The following is a 13,358-nucleotide window of genomic DNA, read 5'->3' on the forward strand; positions in this document are numbered from 1 at the left end:
TCTCCTCCCACTTTTTTGGTTGAAAACAGAACATTAAAAAACTAAACAGCTGCCATATACATATATATATATAATGCCCAGATCTTAAGACTGTGCATTATATACATACACAAATTAGAAGAAACACGTGCACTCCAAGGTCAACCTCGACTGCCACATTTTATCCATGGGGCTGGTTAGGGGGCAGGGAGAGCCCTAATAATTGGATCAAAAGTGCTACTCCTCCACAATTACAGTTCCAAGATTCCAACCTAAATATTTTTTTCTAAGAAATTGTTTTTGCCATTATGATGATTAGTAGAAGCAGTTTAAGGCTGCAGCCTGACTTGGTTATAATTTTTTGATAGTAAAATTGCTATATAAAAAAAATATCCCGGAGTCTTGCTCAGCTTTTCGGGTCATCATAAATAAAATATCCACGCAAATAAAACTCTGGTTAACCACCAGATGGGAAAAATTAGCTACACAAAATTGTAACCCTCCTACTTCCAGTGGTCTCCGGATAACCGCAGCCCCTAGACTAGCATCTCTGTATCTGCGAAGCGTTTATTCCAACCAAACCGTAACAGCTCAACTCTCTCAATCCAGCAACGCATCAGAAGCTTTTTCCCAAGGGGGACTTTCTGCTTCCTAGTCTCGCCTTCTTTCCTTCGCAATTTCTAATTAGGGCGACGCTGCTGAACTCCTCGCGCCTTCCGCAGCAGCTCCCGGATTTCCTCCCTCTCTGGCTACCGGCTCGTCAAACGCCGGGAAATGCCTCGGCGGGCAAGCGGCGACCCATCCAGCCCCAGCTTGCTTCGTTCGGCCCCGCCCTCCTTCCTTGATAGGCCCCGCCCTCCTGGTCCCGGTGACGCGCATGCTCCGTGGCCGGGAGAGCCACTGCTTCTGTGCGGGGAAAGAAGGGCAAAGTCCGAAGCTGGCATGAAAGGGCGCCGCGCGAGCCGGAGGTAGCCCAGCAGCGTCCAGCCTCGCCCCGCCCCCCGCGGAACCCTCTGCCGGCGCCATGGTGCTGGATAGCTTGGCCCGCATCGTCAAAGTGCAGCTGCCTGCTTACCTCAAGCGCCTGCCGCTGCCGGAGAGCGTCGGCGGCTTCCTGAGACTCACAGGTTAGGTAGGAGGCGGCGCAGGGTTGTTTGGGAAAGGAGGGCAGTGTGTGTGCGCGCGTGTGTTGTGAGGCGAGGAAACCCCCCTTGGGACAAACCTGACGCTTAAGGGAAGGTCCCAGCGTTCGCTCTCCGCTTGGCTGAAGAGAATGGACGCTTGCAGAAAGTCAGCTCGGAAATCAACCCCGTCGGATTCAATGGGGACCGTGTCGGCAGCCGCCTGCGCCTCGGACTACAGTTCCCCCTTTCCCCCACACGTGAGGCTGCCTCCGAGACGGGCACGCAGCGCCTTGGTTCCCCCTTTTTTGCGGCTGCTCACTTCGCTGCCTTGGTTCCAGGGCTGGGAAGAACGCAAAACTAGAATAGAATAGAATTTTTTATTGGCCAAGTGTGATTGGACACACAAGAAATTTGTCTTGGTGCATATGCTCTCAGTGTACATAAAAGAAAAGATACATTCGTCAAAAATCAATTGGTAGTGAATTGGTAAAGCTAATTGGTATGGAAGCAGAAAGAATGTCACTTGGGTTCGCACGTGGTTCGTTTGTGGCTGGTTTCTTTTTGTGAAAAAACAAAAACCTTTGTGACTGGCTTGGAACAATCCATGAAGCTGGTGTTATATACTGGTTTACCATAATGGTTAAATCGAATACCTGAGATGACAGGTTGGCTTTTAGTCTTTCATGGGGATGGTGGTGTCAAAACGAGCTTTCTTTTGATAGAAACACATGACTTTAATCTACTTACATCCACTATCCAATGCAAATTGAAAAGATTGTTGGAGTGATAGTGTTATGGTGCTTTTCAGCATTGTAGTTTGTAGCTTGTAAAAGTCACATCCTAAAACAGTTCTGTTTCTAAAGTTACTTTCTTTACTTTCATCATCCAACCAGTCTGTTTTATGGTGCAATTTTAGGTACATTTAAATACTGCTTTTAGATAATTTAGTTTCCCAGAAGATGACAACATTTTGACCAAATTTTTTTTAGTTATTGATGCAGTTTGATCTGGGCAGTATGTATCCTAATTGAAGCCTTTTAAATATTGTAAGCACTCAGTGTCTTTTGGGAGTCAGGTGACATCAAAACCCAATAAATTATTGATTTAAAATATAAGCTAATTAAAATGCTAGGTTAATTCTATGGCTGTAGAAAATGGAAAAGTATCCTGAAAGGCAAATGCAAACCAGTTCCATGCTGTTACCAGAACCCTCTGTAAAACTACCAGGAGTGGTTCTCCTTTTGAGAAAACCTTTATATAATATGTAAAAGAAACATTGTATAGAAATTTTACCCATTCATGTTTTTCTTCAATGGTAATAGGACTTTAAAATAAATTTCTTTAGATTTTGTGCTCTACCATTTCAGCGTGTATTTATAAAGAGTATAAGGTAAATAGTGAAATTGTATTTGTAGAAACAAAGCTTATTGAATCATCTATCTTATGTCTATATTGATTTTGATTTTACAGTTTGTATCTAAATTGTTTTGATGATTCATTCAAGCCACTCGGGAACTGTATGTAGTGCAGTAAAAAAGGTACATAAACAATGATGATTGATAACATTATACAAGTTTTTGCAAGGAAGTGTTTATTTAGTACATTTATATGGGCACCCATCTTCCATGAAGTGACTTTGGGTGCCATACAGTACAACCATTAAATAAAAATAAATGTATAAAAATTAAGACAAACATATAGTAGAGGAGACAGTAGATTAAACACAATGCCAGAACCATCTTAAGAGAGCTCCAAGTCAGGTCTTGACACACTAATGAAACCTTAGCAGTGATGGAACTAACCTCACTCTGGAAGGAGAATGTTTCACAAGGAGGGCATCTGGGCAGAGAAGGCCCACATTCTTGGACCAGCCAAGTCAAGCCTTCTCTTTCTGCCGGCTCTAATGGGGACAGGCAGATGCAATTGCAGACGGGTGGTCCTTCAGGCAACTCAGTCCCATGCCATGAACTATAGCCAACATTCTTCAGTGTGGATAAGTTACTTTTTCTATATTAACTCCTTTTTTATTCCTAAAATGGTGGGTTATATGAATGGCTAATTATGCCCTGATGATCTGTTTCTGTGCATGTTTCTGTCCTGAGTGATATTTTTATTTCTCATATTTCTAAATCATTCATCACTGAAAAGAGTTATTATACCAATAAAAGAGAATATTTATAGTATGAACTGTGGCATCCTTGGTGCTCTCTGAGCTTGGTGGTTTTCTTGCAGACGTTTCACTACCAAACTAGGTAATGTCATCAGTGCACTTCAACCTCCTCAATCATAGCATGTTTTGGAATATGCATGTTGAAGACAAGAGATCAATATAAACCTTATGACAGTAACTGGAGAGAAAAGGTATGTGAACTTATTCTTGGGAAAGAAAGACAAACATTTGTTCTCTTTCTTGTGTTAATAGAGGATGGATCACTAAACTTCTCTTTCATCCCTGAGCATGATACATTTTTCTGATTCTGCATGAGACACAGATACTTCTGTGCAAATATGTCTATCAAATAGCATGTTAATCTTGTTTTCCTCTCTCTAAAAACTACTGGTTAGATGTACACAACATTCCAAAGTAGATCTATCAAAGATCTAACAGCTGTATATACAAAGCATAATAAAGGTGGTTATTTTTAACCTTACTTAATTTGTGAGGTCATTTTGTTTATTGTGTGAATTCAGTTGATTTGATTGTGCAAACTCAAAAATCAGTTAATTCTGTTAGCAGATTAAGTTTATTTTGAAAGTTTCCCCAGAGCTATTTTTCTCAATAAACATGGCATATCTATCAACTATTTTTATTTCATTTTAAAAAAAATCTTACTGAGCTGCCTAATAAATTCAGAGGTTTGGAGAGATAAGTAAACTTCAGCTCAAATGAGTGCATTGGCTCTGTAGACACTACAAGGTTACGAACCAGTTAGAAGTAATAAACACAGTTGAAATGCCAATATGGGGTAGAGGATAAAGTGCCTTGAAAGAAAAGGAATCTTGCTCAGCCTGCCTTTCTTGACTGAATGCAGAGCAGCTTTGGAAATTTTATCTATCAATTTGTAAAGCACAGAAGATTTTCTTGTACAATTTTACATGAAAGGTCACCTTCAGGTCCACAATTTTATTGCCTTGTTTGCCTCTTCCTGTTCCATTCATGTGTGCTCTTGCATCAGGCTAGATATCTGTTATTGGCACAGTTACATTAGATAGAGAAGCCCATTCCTGGCTGACATGCTTTGTCCAAAATATGGTGTTTTCTTATGTTAGCCTAGCAAATTGGTCATGAGGTAAAATGATGCTTCCATGGAAGCATCTCAAAAAACATTGTGCAGTTATTTTGCGTTAACAAATTTTTGGGTAACAATAGATGTTTCAAGACATAGTAAAAGCGGTACCACACATAATTTTCCTGTAAAACTCTAATATATTCAGCTCCAGCAATGCCAGAGGAATACCTATGCATTCTAGAGGCAAGATGGATCAGTGCTTCTGCTCTCACTCCACTTTGTACATTCATATTAGATTGGTTTCATAAAATTGTCTTCTGCTTCTGATTTCAAGGACATTCATCCACATTTTCCTTCAAGCTGTGTATTCTAAACCTAAATTTGGTTTTATTGTTCCAATGAAGACATAATAATTATTAATAAATAAAAATACAGTAAATAAACATATGGAATCAAATTAATAATAAATAAAAATACAGTAAATAAACATACGGAATCAAAAATCGTGGTTTGCTTAGTCATTGATTTGTGGAATATTTAGTTACCCTGTGTTTATGATTTTTACAAATAGGCAGTTGTTGGGTTCATAACCATTGCTAAATCAGAATTAAATCAAATTATGGCATAGTTTGTTGTGTGAACTTGGTTCCTAAGATTTGTAAGCCATGTTTTATGGCACTGTGTATCCAAACTAACTGTGACATATTCAACTATTGTGTGAACTCAAGTTATTTTTAAGTATGCTTAAGATCATGAAAATTGGATTCATGCAACATGAATAAAACCAATGAACAATTTGATGAATTAACACAACGGCCAGTCTAACACAATATGCTGACATTAAGACAGTGATTGACTTCCCACAATATTCTGTACCTGCAACTAGTCAAAAACCTAATCTGATGTGTTGTATGAAGTAAAATGAGTAAAACACAACACAAATGATTTTATATTCTTGTTGAACATTTATAAAAACTATTTAGTGACCCCGGCACATATATTGCATACATAATTAGTAATCTGTCCTACCCAATCTGGTTTTTATGAAAGTTTCCCAAGTATTTGATAATATTGATTGATCTCCGTTGAGAGCCAGTTTGGTCTATTAAGTTACTAGGCTAGAAACCAGGAGACTGAGAGTTGTAATCCACTTTAGGCATGAAAACTAACTGGGTAATTTTGAAACTGTCACTGTCTTTCAGCCACTTAAAGGGTGGTGGTTGTGAGAAAAACTGGATGGAGGAGAGTTAGATTTGATTACAACCTTGAGTTGTTTATAAAAATAATAAAAGTGGGATTAATTTTTTTAATAAAAATATTCTGATTATTCATTTGAAAAAAATTGAAAACAGACTACCACAATGAGCACATTAGAAAGTTATTAGTTGCCTTTCTCACACCATTTCAGTACCTTGGCACCCTTTTTTTGCTATAGTTCTATTGTGTTTTCTATAGTAAAGGCTGCAGTTAAGATACATTTTAGAAAATGTTGGAACATAAAAGGAAAAGTATAGTTTCAGCCTTTACTCACACTATGTACAATATGTGATAAACCCAATCTAAAAATTGCAGGCAAATCACTTTGGGAAGGCAAGGAATTATGAGAAATGGTATTAATATTTAAGATTATTTTATTGATAATCAAGTTTTTAAACTATTTGTTATTGCAAGATGAATTTGGATTATCTAACCTTAAAAAGAGCCAGAATGTTTTATTAAAACATTTCACAATTCTGCAATAGCAGCATCTACATTCAAATCATACCAAATACTTGGCATATATTTTTATATAAAGAATTAGATTTATTGAACATGGAGAATGAAAAAGACATAATTAGAAAGATACTGCAATCCCAAATTTATAATTGTGGCTCTCTATGACCCATTCTATTTATAAACTCGCTTTGTATAGATGTATTGGAAAAACTTATCTTTATTCTGTGAAATTAGGTATATGTTTAAAATTTAAGTGGAATGATTCATGTGAAACGTGATGTGCTTTTTTTTTCTTTGTTCTGTCTTTGTGACTCTTTGTTTACTTTCCAATTTGTTTTCATATTAAAGCAATGAAACAAAAAGTATGCTGAATTACAAACTATTTGGTCCCTTTTTAGCCCAATCTAATGTGTTCTGAGGACCAAAGGAAAGCAGCAGTGAAATACAACGTAAAAAGATATGCTGGATCTTCTTTTGGCATATATAGAGTGTCTTTGTATGACAAACCAACTTGGATTATCTATTTTTATATTTTCCTTTCCTGCTTCTTCCGCTTACACTTACACTTCAGCAGAAAGTGTAAAAATTGATTTCCACTTCATTTGGATGCAAGGTGAAGAATCAAGAAAGGCTCCTGTGGCATTGCATTGTGCTCTTAGTTATACCTGCCTGCTCTTGTTTCCCGGTTCTGTTCCAAAGAATTCTACTAAAATATACCGTATCATCCCAAAATGACTGCTTTTTATACTTAAATTGGTGTCATTCTGCAATTTGTATCTGTTTTCTGCAGAGGATATGTAACTGCCTGGCAGAGAGAAATATCTGTCCCCATTCAAGACACTGTATTAGATGTATACATAGTCCTTGTTTAGGGACCACAATTGAGACCAGCACTTTTGTCATTAGGCGAAGCAGTTTGCAGAGTACAAAATTATGGGACTGAAAGTGTGCTTTCTGGCTCAAAACTGACAAGATTAATGTGTTTCACATGTTGTTGTTTTTTCTCCTAACCATTCTCAATCCTTTGGAATGCTAGTCCTGGCACTGGGATAATTAACTAGAAGGGAACAAATGTTAGGGTATGTTTGTATAAGGTCTGCTGCAAAATACTGTTCTATAACATGCTTGTGGCATCTGCTCAGTTTCAGAATGGCTGCGGTTATTGCCTTTCCTGGGTGTCCTTGCTCTGCTCGGATATCTTGCTATTCGCCCATTCCTTCCCAAGAAGAAGAAACGGCAGAAGGACAGCTTGATTAATATCAAAATCCAGAAAGAGAATCCCAAAGTAGTAAATGAAATCAACATTGAGGACCTCTGTCACACTAAGGCAGTATACTGCAGATGCTGGCGCTCTAAAACAGTGAGTTGTTTTATTGAATTCGCTATACACTTTTTACTTAAGGTCATTGTTGTCGCTTCGCTTCTTTTAAAAGTCACAATTGTGCACTTCAGGGTAGAATGCTCTTATAGACTGTTTATCACTAGTGAAGAATTAATACTTTTTTTTTTTAGTTTTGCCTGAACTAGTGTTTATTGTATACTACTAAATACCTGCATTTTAAAATCTATTCTGTAGCTAGAAAAACATTTTTGCCCATAGTCCTCCAGGTTCATTGGGAAAGTGATGTCTGACAGCTTTATATGTGCTTTTGTGAATCAGCATGGTTCTGGTAGCTTGGCAAACCCATCTGTGGGTTTGCCAATCTACCAGGCCATATATATTCACCATGATTTATAATGCAAATGATTTAAACTATTTTGCTTTCATTTAGCTTCTGACATGTTATTGAACTGCAAAGGAGAACAACAGCTATAATATAGATGTGATTTGTCCATTTTATTTAACTAGCTAAGGATAGCACGCAATTCCATGGTTAGGACAAGTGTTATAAACATATTATGCCATCTGTTCATAAACCATAGTTGAATTTGGATAAAAAGCCAAATATTGGCTTTTTATTATGATTTGATGTGTCCAAATTGGCAACTATGACTCAATTCTTTTAACATGGATTACACTAAGCAGAATTCTCTACATATTGCATATAACCTTTAATTTTATTGCCACCAAACAATTGTAATTAAGAGGACGAAAGTGAAGATCTAAGCAAAGTACACCTAGTACCAATTGAATTCTCATAGTAAAGTAACGGGGTTTATTAATGTAGATATTTTAAACCAAGCCTATTATGATTTCTAAACCACACATTATACCTTAACATATGCCAAGCCAGCCAATTGTCGAGGTTAAACTAAGTAGGAATAGATTTTGGACAGAATATTTTTGTAGCTGTTCATTTCTGACCACTTCTCATTCCTGTTTAAGCTGTTATTTTAAAGCATACATATCAGGTGCTAAACTTGTTCAATAGCTCTTAGTACTGGTGATGAATAAACATAGTACATAATTTAAAGCACCAAGAATGTCATTTAGATTTCGGTTTACATTTTGGATACATCTCAATTACAGTACTAAACCTGTATTCCAGGTCACCTACTTTTTCTCTGTTTTTGTTTCAGTTCCCTGTCTGTGATGGCTCTCACAACAAACACAACGAGTCAACGGGAGATAATGTGGGCCCTTTAATACTAAGGAAAAAAGAAGTCTAGCAAACTCCTAAATATGCTGTGACTGAGGGAAGTCCACTTGTATATGTACATGTTGGGTTTTCAATCTTTTAATAATCATAGAAATAAATTTGGTATATTTTTAAAATATGTTGTTAGGTAATGTATTGTATATTTTATATAACAAAAATATTCTACAGGTATGCTTTGTAATCGTAGCAGAATTATTTTTCCCATAACTGCAGTGTTTGTAACAAAAATTAGAGAGATACCTCTATTCTAACTACAGGTGTATCTAAACAACAGATATAAAGCCAGCTGTACTGCCAGATTACCACAAAATTGGGAACTAATTTTTGTAGGTTGTCAAAAGATAGTCATGATTTTGATCTTAAATGGGTTTAGGAATTTGCATACGAGCCAGTAAATCAATTTGAAAATTGAGCGTGAATAACAATAATTTTTATACAGAACTTCAGACAGCCTTCCTTGAGAATAATTAAAGGGCTCTACAAACTAGTAGCAGAGTGTTTTCTGCTTTTCAGAAGTTATACAGATTGTATTTAAGATAACTTTTATTATCACTTTTTCTATGTATATACTGGCACACATTAAAAATGAAATCGATGCCTGGTTTTAAAAGAAAATGTGTGTTTGTGTATCTACACATTCACACAGACCTGAACACTCACAGAAAACGTTTACAGAATCTAGTTGTTCTGCTTCGGATACCATGAGGTCTCCTCCCAGAAGATAACAAAGAAAACCGGAGAGGATGTTTAGCATCTCTGACAATACTGCTGTGGTCAAGCAACGCCTGTATGCCATATCACGGATAGAAGGAAGTGCACTTCCAATCTTTTTCTGCTGACTTCACTATGCTCTGCATAGCCTTCCTATCAAAACAGTAATACAGATAGTCTTTGACATGACCACAATTGAGCCCAACATTTCTGTTGCAAAATAAGACATTTGTTAAGAGAGTTTTGCCCCATTTTACAACTTTTCTTGCTACAGATAAATGAATCATTGTTTAATTAGTAATCAGGTTGTTAAAGGAACTTCCCCATTAACTTTTCTTGTCAGGAGGTCACAAAAGTTGATCATATGACCCTGGGATGTGCAACCATTATAAATATGAACCAAGTGCCTGAATTGTAATCACATGAACATGGGGATCATAAGTCACCTTTCAATACTGCTGTAACTTTGAACAGTCACTAAATGAACTGTTATTAAGTCGAGGACTACCTGTACTTCCAAGCCAAACAGTAATACAATATGACAGGATGCTTTTAATCATCCCTTTACAGAAAATAGTATGGATAGAGGAAGGAAGATGTGCTCTTCTCATATGGCGCCAAAAATGCAGACCCTGCTGTGCCCACTAGACTCTGGCATAATGATATTAATTTGTGGCTTTCCAGGCATTTTGTCATACCTGTTTTGGAAAAACGATTTCATATACTGAAAACAACTACTTGAACAATAATATTTATATATCTATACATCTTGGATTCTTTATGTCTTGGTTAAAATATTTGTAATATGATTACATATAATCAAAACTGGTTATTAGTTTGAATGCAAGAGTGTGAATAAATAGAGTTTTTAATTATATGACTGACAACTTTTTAAAAAAAGTTTGCTACATGGAAAATATGAGAATGTTCCAATTTGAAAAAGGCACTCAACTGCCAATCTATATATTGTTATAAACCATAATGTGATTTTAAATCATGGTTCTTGGCCCACTGTATTCTATAAATGCCACCAACTCTGGGTAAGATTCTGGTTCTTCTCATAAGGAAGCCAGGCAGTATATTTCAGAATGCTATGGCTCTTTTATGCAAACTTACCAACAGTTTCAAATCTAACAGAAGTAATGGAGATTTCAGCTCCAGTTAAACTAGAAATTAATGGAGCTAGAAATTAATGGAGCTGCCATGGAAGAAGTCCTTTTTTTATTAAATATTATAAAAGATGGGAAAATATTAACCTCTATCTTTATATTAAGATGATTAAAATTTCTGAAAAATCCCTCCATTGAGTCTTAATATACCTCAATATACCTTAACTTTCATAAGAGATAAATGGTATCTATACATGGTTTCTATCAGGACTTACAATAATAATAATGCCATTATTTCATTTATGATATATGGTATTAATTATGTACATGCATTTATAATGAGGTCAATGCTTACATGTATTTGATCAATGAGTAAAATACAATGACAATGTTTGACATACATCTACACTCACAAATGTGTGTGTGTGTGTATATAGTATAATGTGCATGTGAATACGTGCATGTGTGAATGAAAAATATGAGGAGGTTAGGAGATAAAAAGGATTGAATAAAAAATGTGAAACAGTTATATGATATAAAATACATGCAGTATATAACTAAGTAATTCAACAACTAATTTCTTCACACCAACCTTCTGTAGATGACTGGGATATTTCTGAATCCAGTAAGTTACCCCATGATGATAACTGAAATGAAAGAACGGCTGAAAAAAAAGATAAAACATTGTTTTCTTGTTAATATAGTTGATTGTCAAGACATTTCCACAAGATAACCAAAATTTATGAAATGCTTCTTAGAACATCCGGAAATAACAAACTCATTTTTTAATACAAAACAATTCTTAATATAATTTCATTTCATTCAGAGATTATTTCATTCTCTTTTATAAATTAATAAAGGAACAGTCTTTAATGTATTCATTAATACTTGGAAGCTAAACCCCATAATCAACATTAAGATTTCATGATATCTTAATATGGTTTCTACAAACTGTGTTTGAGATATTTGAACAACTTTCCAAAGAATTTCATGTTTTCACAATATAATGGCGAATAAAAGATAATAAAATGCTTGTCTTACTTCACAGTGAGTAAATATGTTCCACATTTAATATCTATTAAATCATTTTTGACCTATAACATTTTAGGCAGGTTTTTTTTCTCTACTTATATCATAGATAGTTTGAGATGGAGTGACAGAATGCCTTCATTAACAGATACCTGTCTCGTGCATCTCAAAAGGAAATGCACTTTTGACACAGATTTCTGAACTGAAATAGTTCAGCCAATTTAACACCCACAGTGGATAATTGGCATTTTTAAACCACTTAAGAATATAGTCCTGTTAAACCTCAGGAATATAGTAAGTCTAACCATAGTAAAGCATTAACTCTAAATTCTATATAAGAACCAACAATAAAAGACATTGTATTGGGCTCATTTCTTATTCCCTCATTGAGTAACCAAATTTATATTATGCTGACATTGTTGATGCTGCTGTAATCCTAGATTTCGTTAGTATGAGAAATCTGAATTACGTTTTGCTGTTAATCTTGACAGCAACATTGGTTGCCTAGTTAATAGTGGTCAACTACTTAGTATCAATGAAGAGAAGAGCAGTGATATGATCTATTTCATATCAAGGTAGACATAAGAACCAGGCACTCCTGGGATTTGATCCTGGGGTTCTGCCTAAAAGGACAAGAAGCTGTTTTTTTCAGTCTAATTATCTAAGATTGAAACAGAACATATGCCCATGATTTAGCATAATTATTACAACTATAATTAATTCAATGGTAATTGTTCCTTTGTCTTTCTCTCCTCTCTTCCTGTGAGAGAGGAATCTTAGAAATCTTCAACCGAAGGTAAAGTGAATGGAAGGATTTTGCCGCAACATTCCAAAAGTTTGAATCCTTGTGGGCATGTAGTATCTGTTGTCTTATAATAATTTAATCCATTCTCTTGGCAGATTCCAAATGATTTAAACATCATCATAAGATATTCAACTACCTGCATTAACTGTGTAAAAGAAATTGATCAATATATTGATAAATTATTCCTATATAATGTGAGCATCTGAAATAAACCTAAACCTTTAAGATACTTGGAAGATGGGGATTTTATAAAAAAAAAATATTCTGAAATTTGAGATGAGTCCAAGATGGCAATATACCGTATTTTTTGCACTATAAGATGCACCAAACCATAAGACGCACCTAGCTTTGGGGAAGGAAAACAAGAAAAAAAATAGTTTCAGCCACGAAAATCTTGCATGGCTTTGTCTAAACCTTTTAAGACTTATCTTTGGTTGCCTCTTGTAACATGCTGTCATACAGAATAATAGAGCTGGAAGGGACCTTGGAGATCTTCTAGTCCAACCTCATGCTCAGGCAGGAAACTCTATATCGTTTCAGCCAAAAGCTCTTGAAGCTACAGAAGAAATTTCCCATAGGTGAGGCTGTCCCCACAATGAATTTTTTCTCCTGCGACCCGGGTCTATTTTATTGCTATATTATTTTATTGCTGTTGCGGCAATGGGGGGGGGGGAAGTGTGTCTTATAGTGCAAAAAAATACAGTAACTACAATCCTCATAATGAGCCCCTCCTAAAAAACCTTTTTATCCAACTTGAATTTTCATTCAACATCTATTTTGAACAACTATCTGACTTCTTTTAACAATCATTTTTTACAATTTTATCATTTAAAAATTTTTTTTTTACTTTTTTATTGCTACTAGCTGACTAGCCCTATTTATCTAAAGCATATTTGCACTCCAGTCATGGGGGAAAGGAAGAAGCAACAGAGAAGCTTTGCTATGCCTCTAAAACAGCAGAAAGCTGATGGATTTATCAGAAGCAAGCAAGCCTCCACAGTGAGTAACATCATCATCCTGTTTCATCTTTTTAACAGATTTGACCCCTTAGAGTG

General features: G+C 35.8%; 2 protein-coding genes across 3 annotated transcripts in view; one reads left to right on the forward strand and one right to left on the reverse strand.

The window, feature by feature from the left end:
* The window catches only part of UBE2D3 (ubiquitin conjugating enzyme E2 D3), a 59,069-nt gene that overhangs the window by 37,009 nt on the left and 8,702 nt on the right, over positions 1 to 13,358 (reverse strand). The gene's annotated exons all lie outside the window — the stretch shown is intronic.
* On the forward strand, positions 857 to 8,765 carry LOC131203417 (CDGSH iron-sulfur domain-containing protein 2-like). Of its 2 annotated transcripts, XM_058193607.1 has the most exons (3): positions 859 to 1,106; positions 7,192 to 7,409; positions 8,570 to 8,765. In XM_058193607.1, exons 1-3 carry the CDS (start codon positions 1,004 to 1,006, stop codon positions 8,657 to 8,659), a joined length of 411 nt encoding a protein of 136 aa, XP_058049590.1. In that variant the 5' UTR covers positions 859 to 1,003; the 3' UTR covers positions 8,660 to 8,765. The 2 variants fall into 2 exon arrangements, with proteins under 2 accessions (XP_058049589.1, XP_058049590.1); XM_058193606.1 differs by lacking the exon at positions 8,570 to 8,765 and having other exon boundaries at positions 857 to 1,106; positions 7,192 to 8,151.

This window comes from Ahaetulla prasina, chromosome 8 (assembly GCF_028640845.1).
Source record: "Ahaetulla prasina isolate Xishuangbanna chromosome 8, ASM2864084v1, whole genome shotgun sequence".
NCBI classification, from domain to species: domain Eukaryota; kingdom Metazoa; phylum Chordata; class Lepidosauria; order Squamata; family Colubridae; genus Ahaetulla; species Ahaetulla prasina.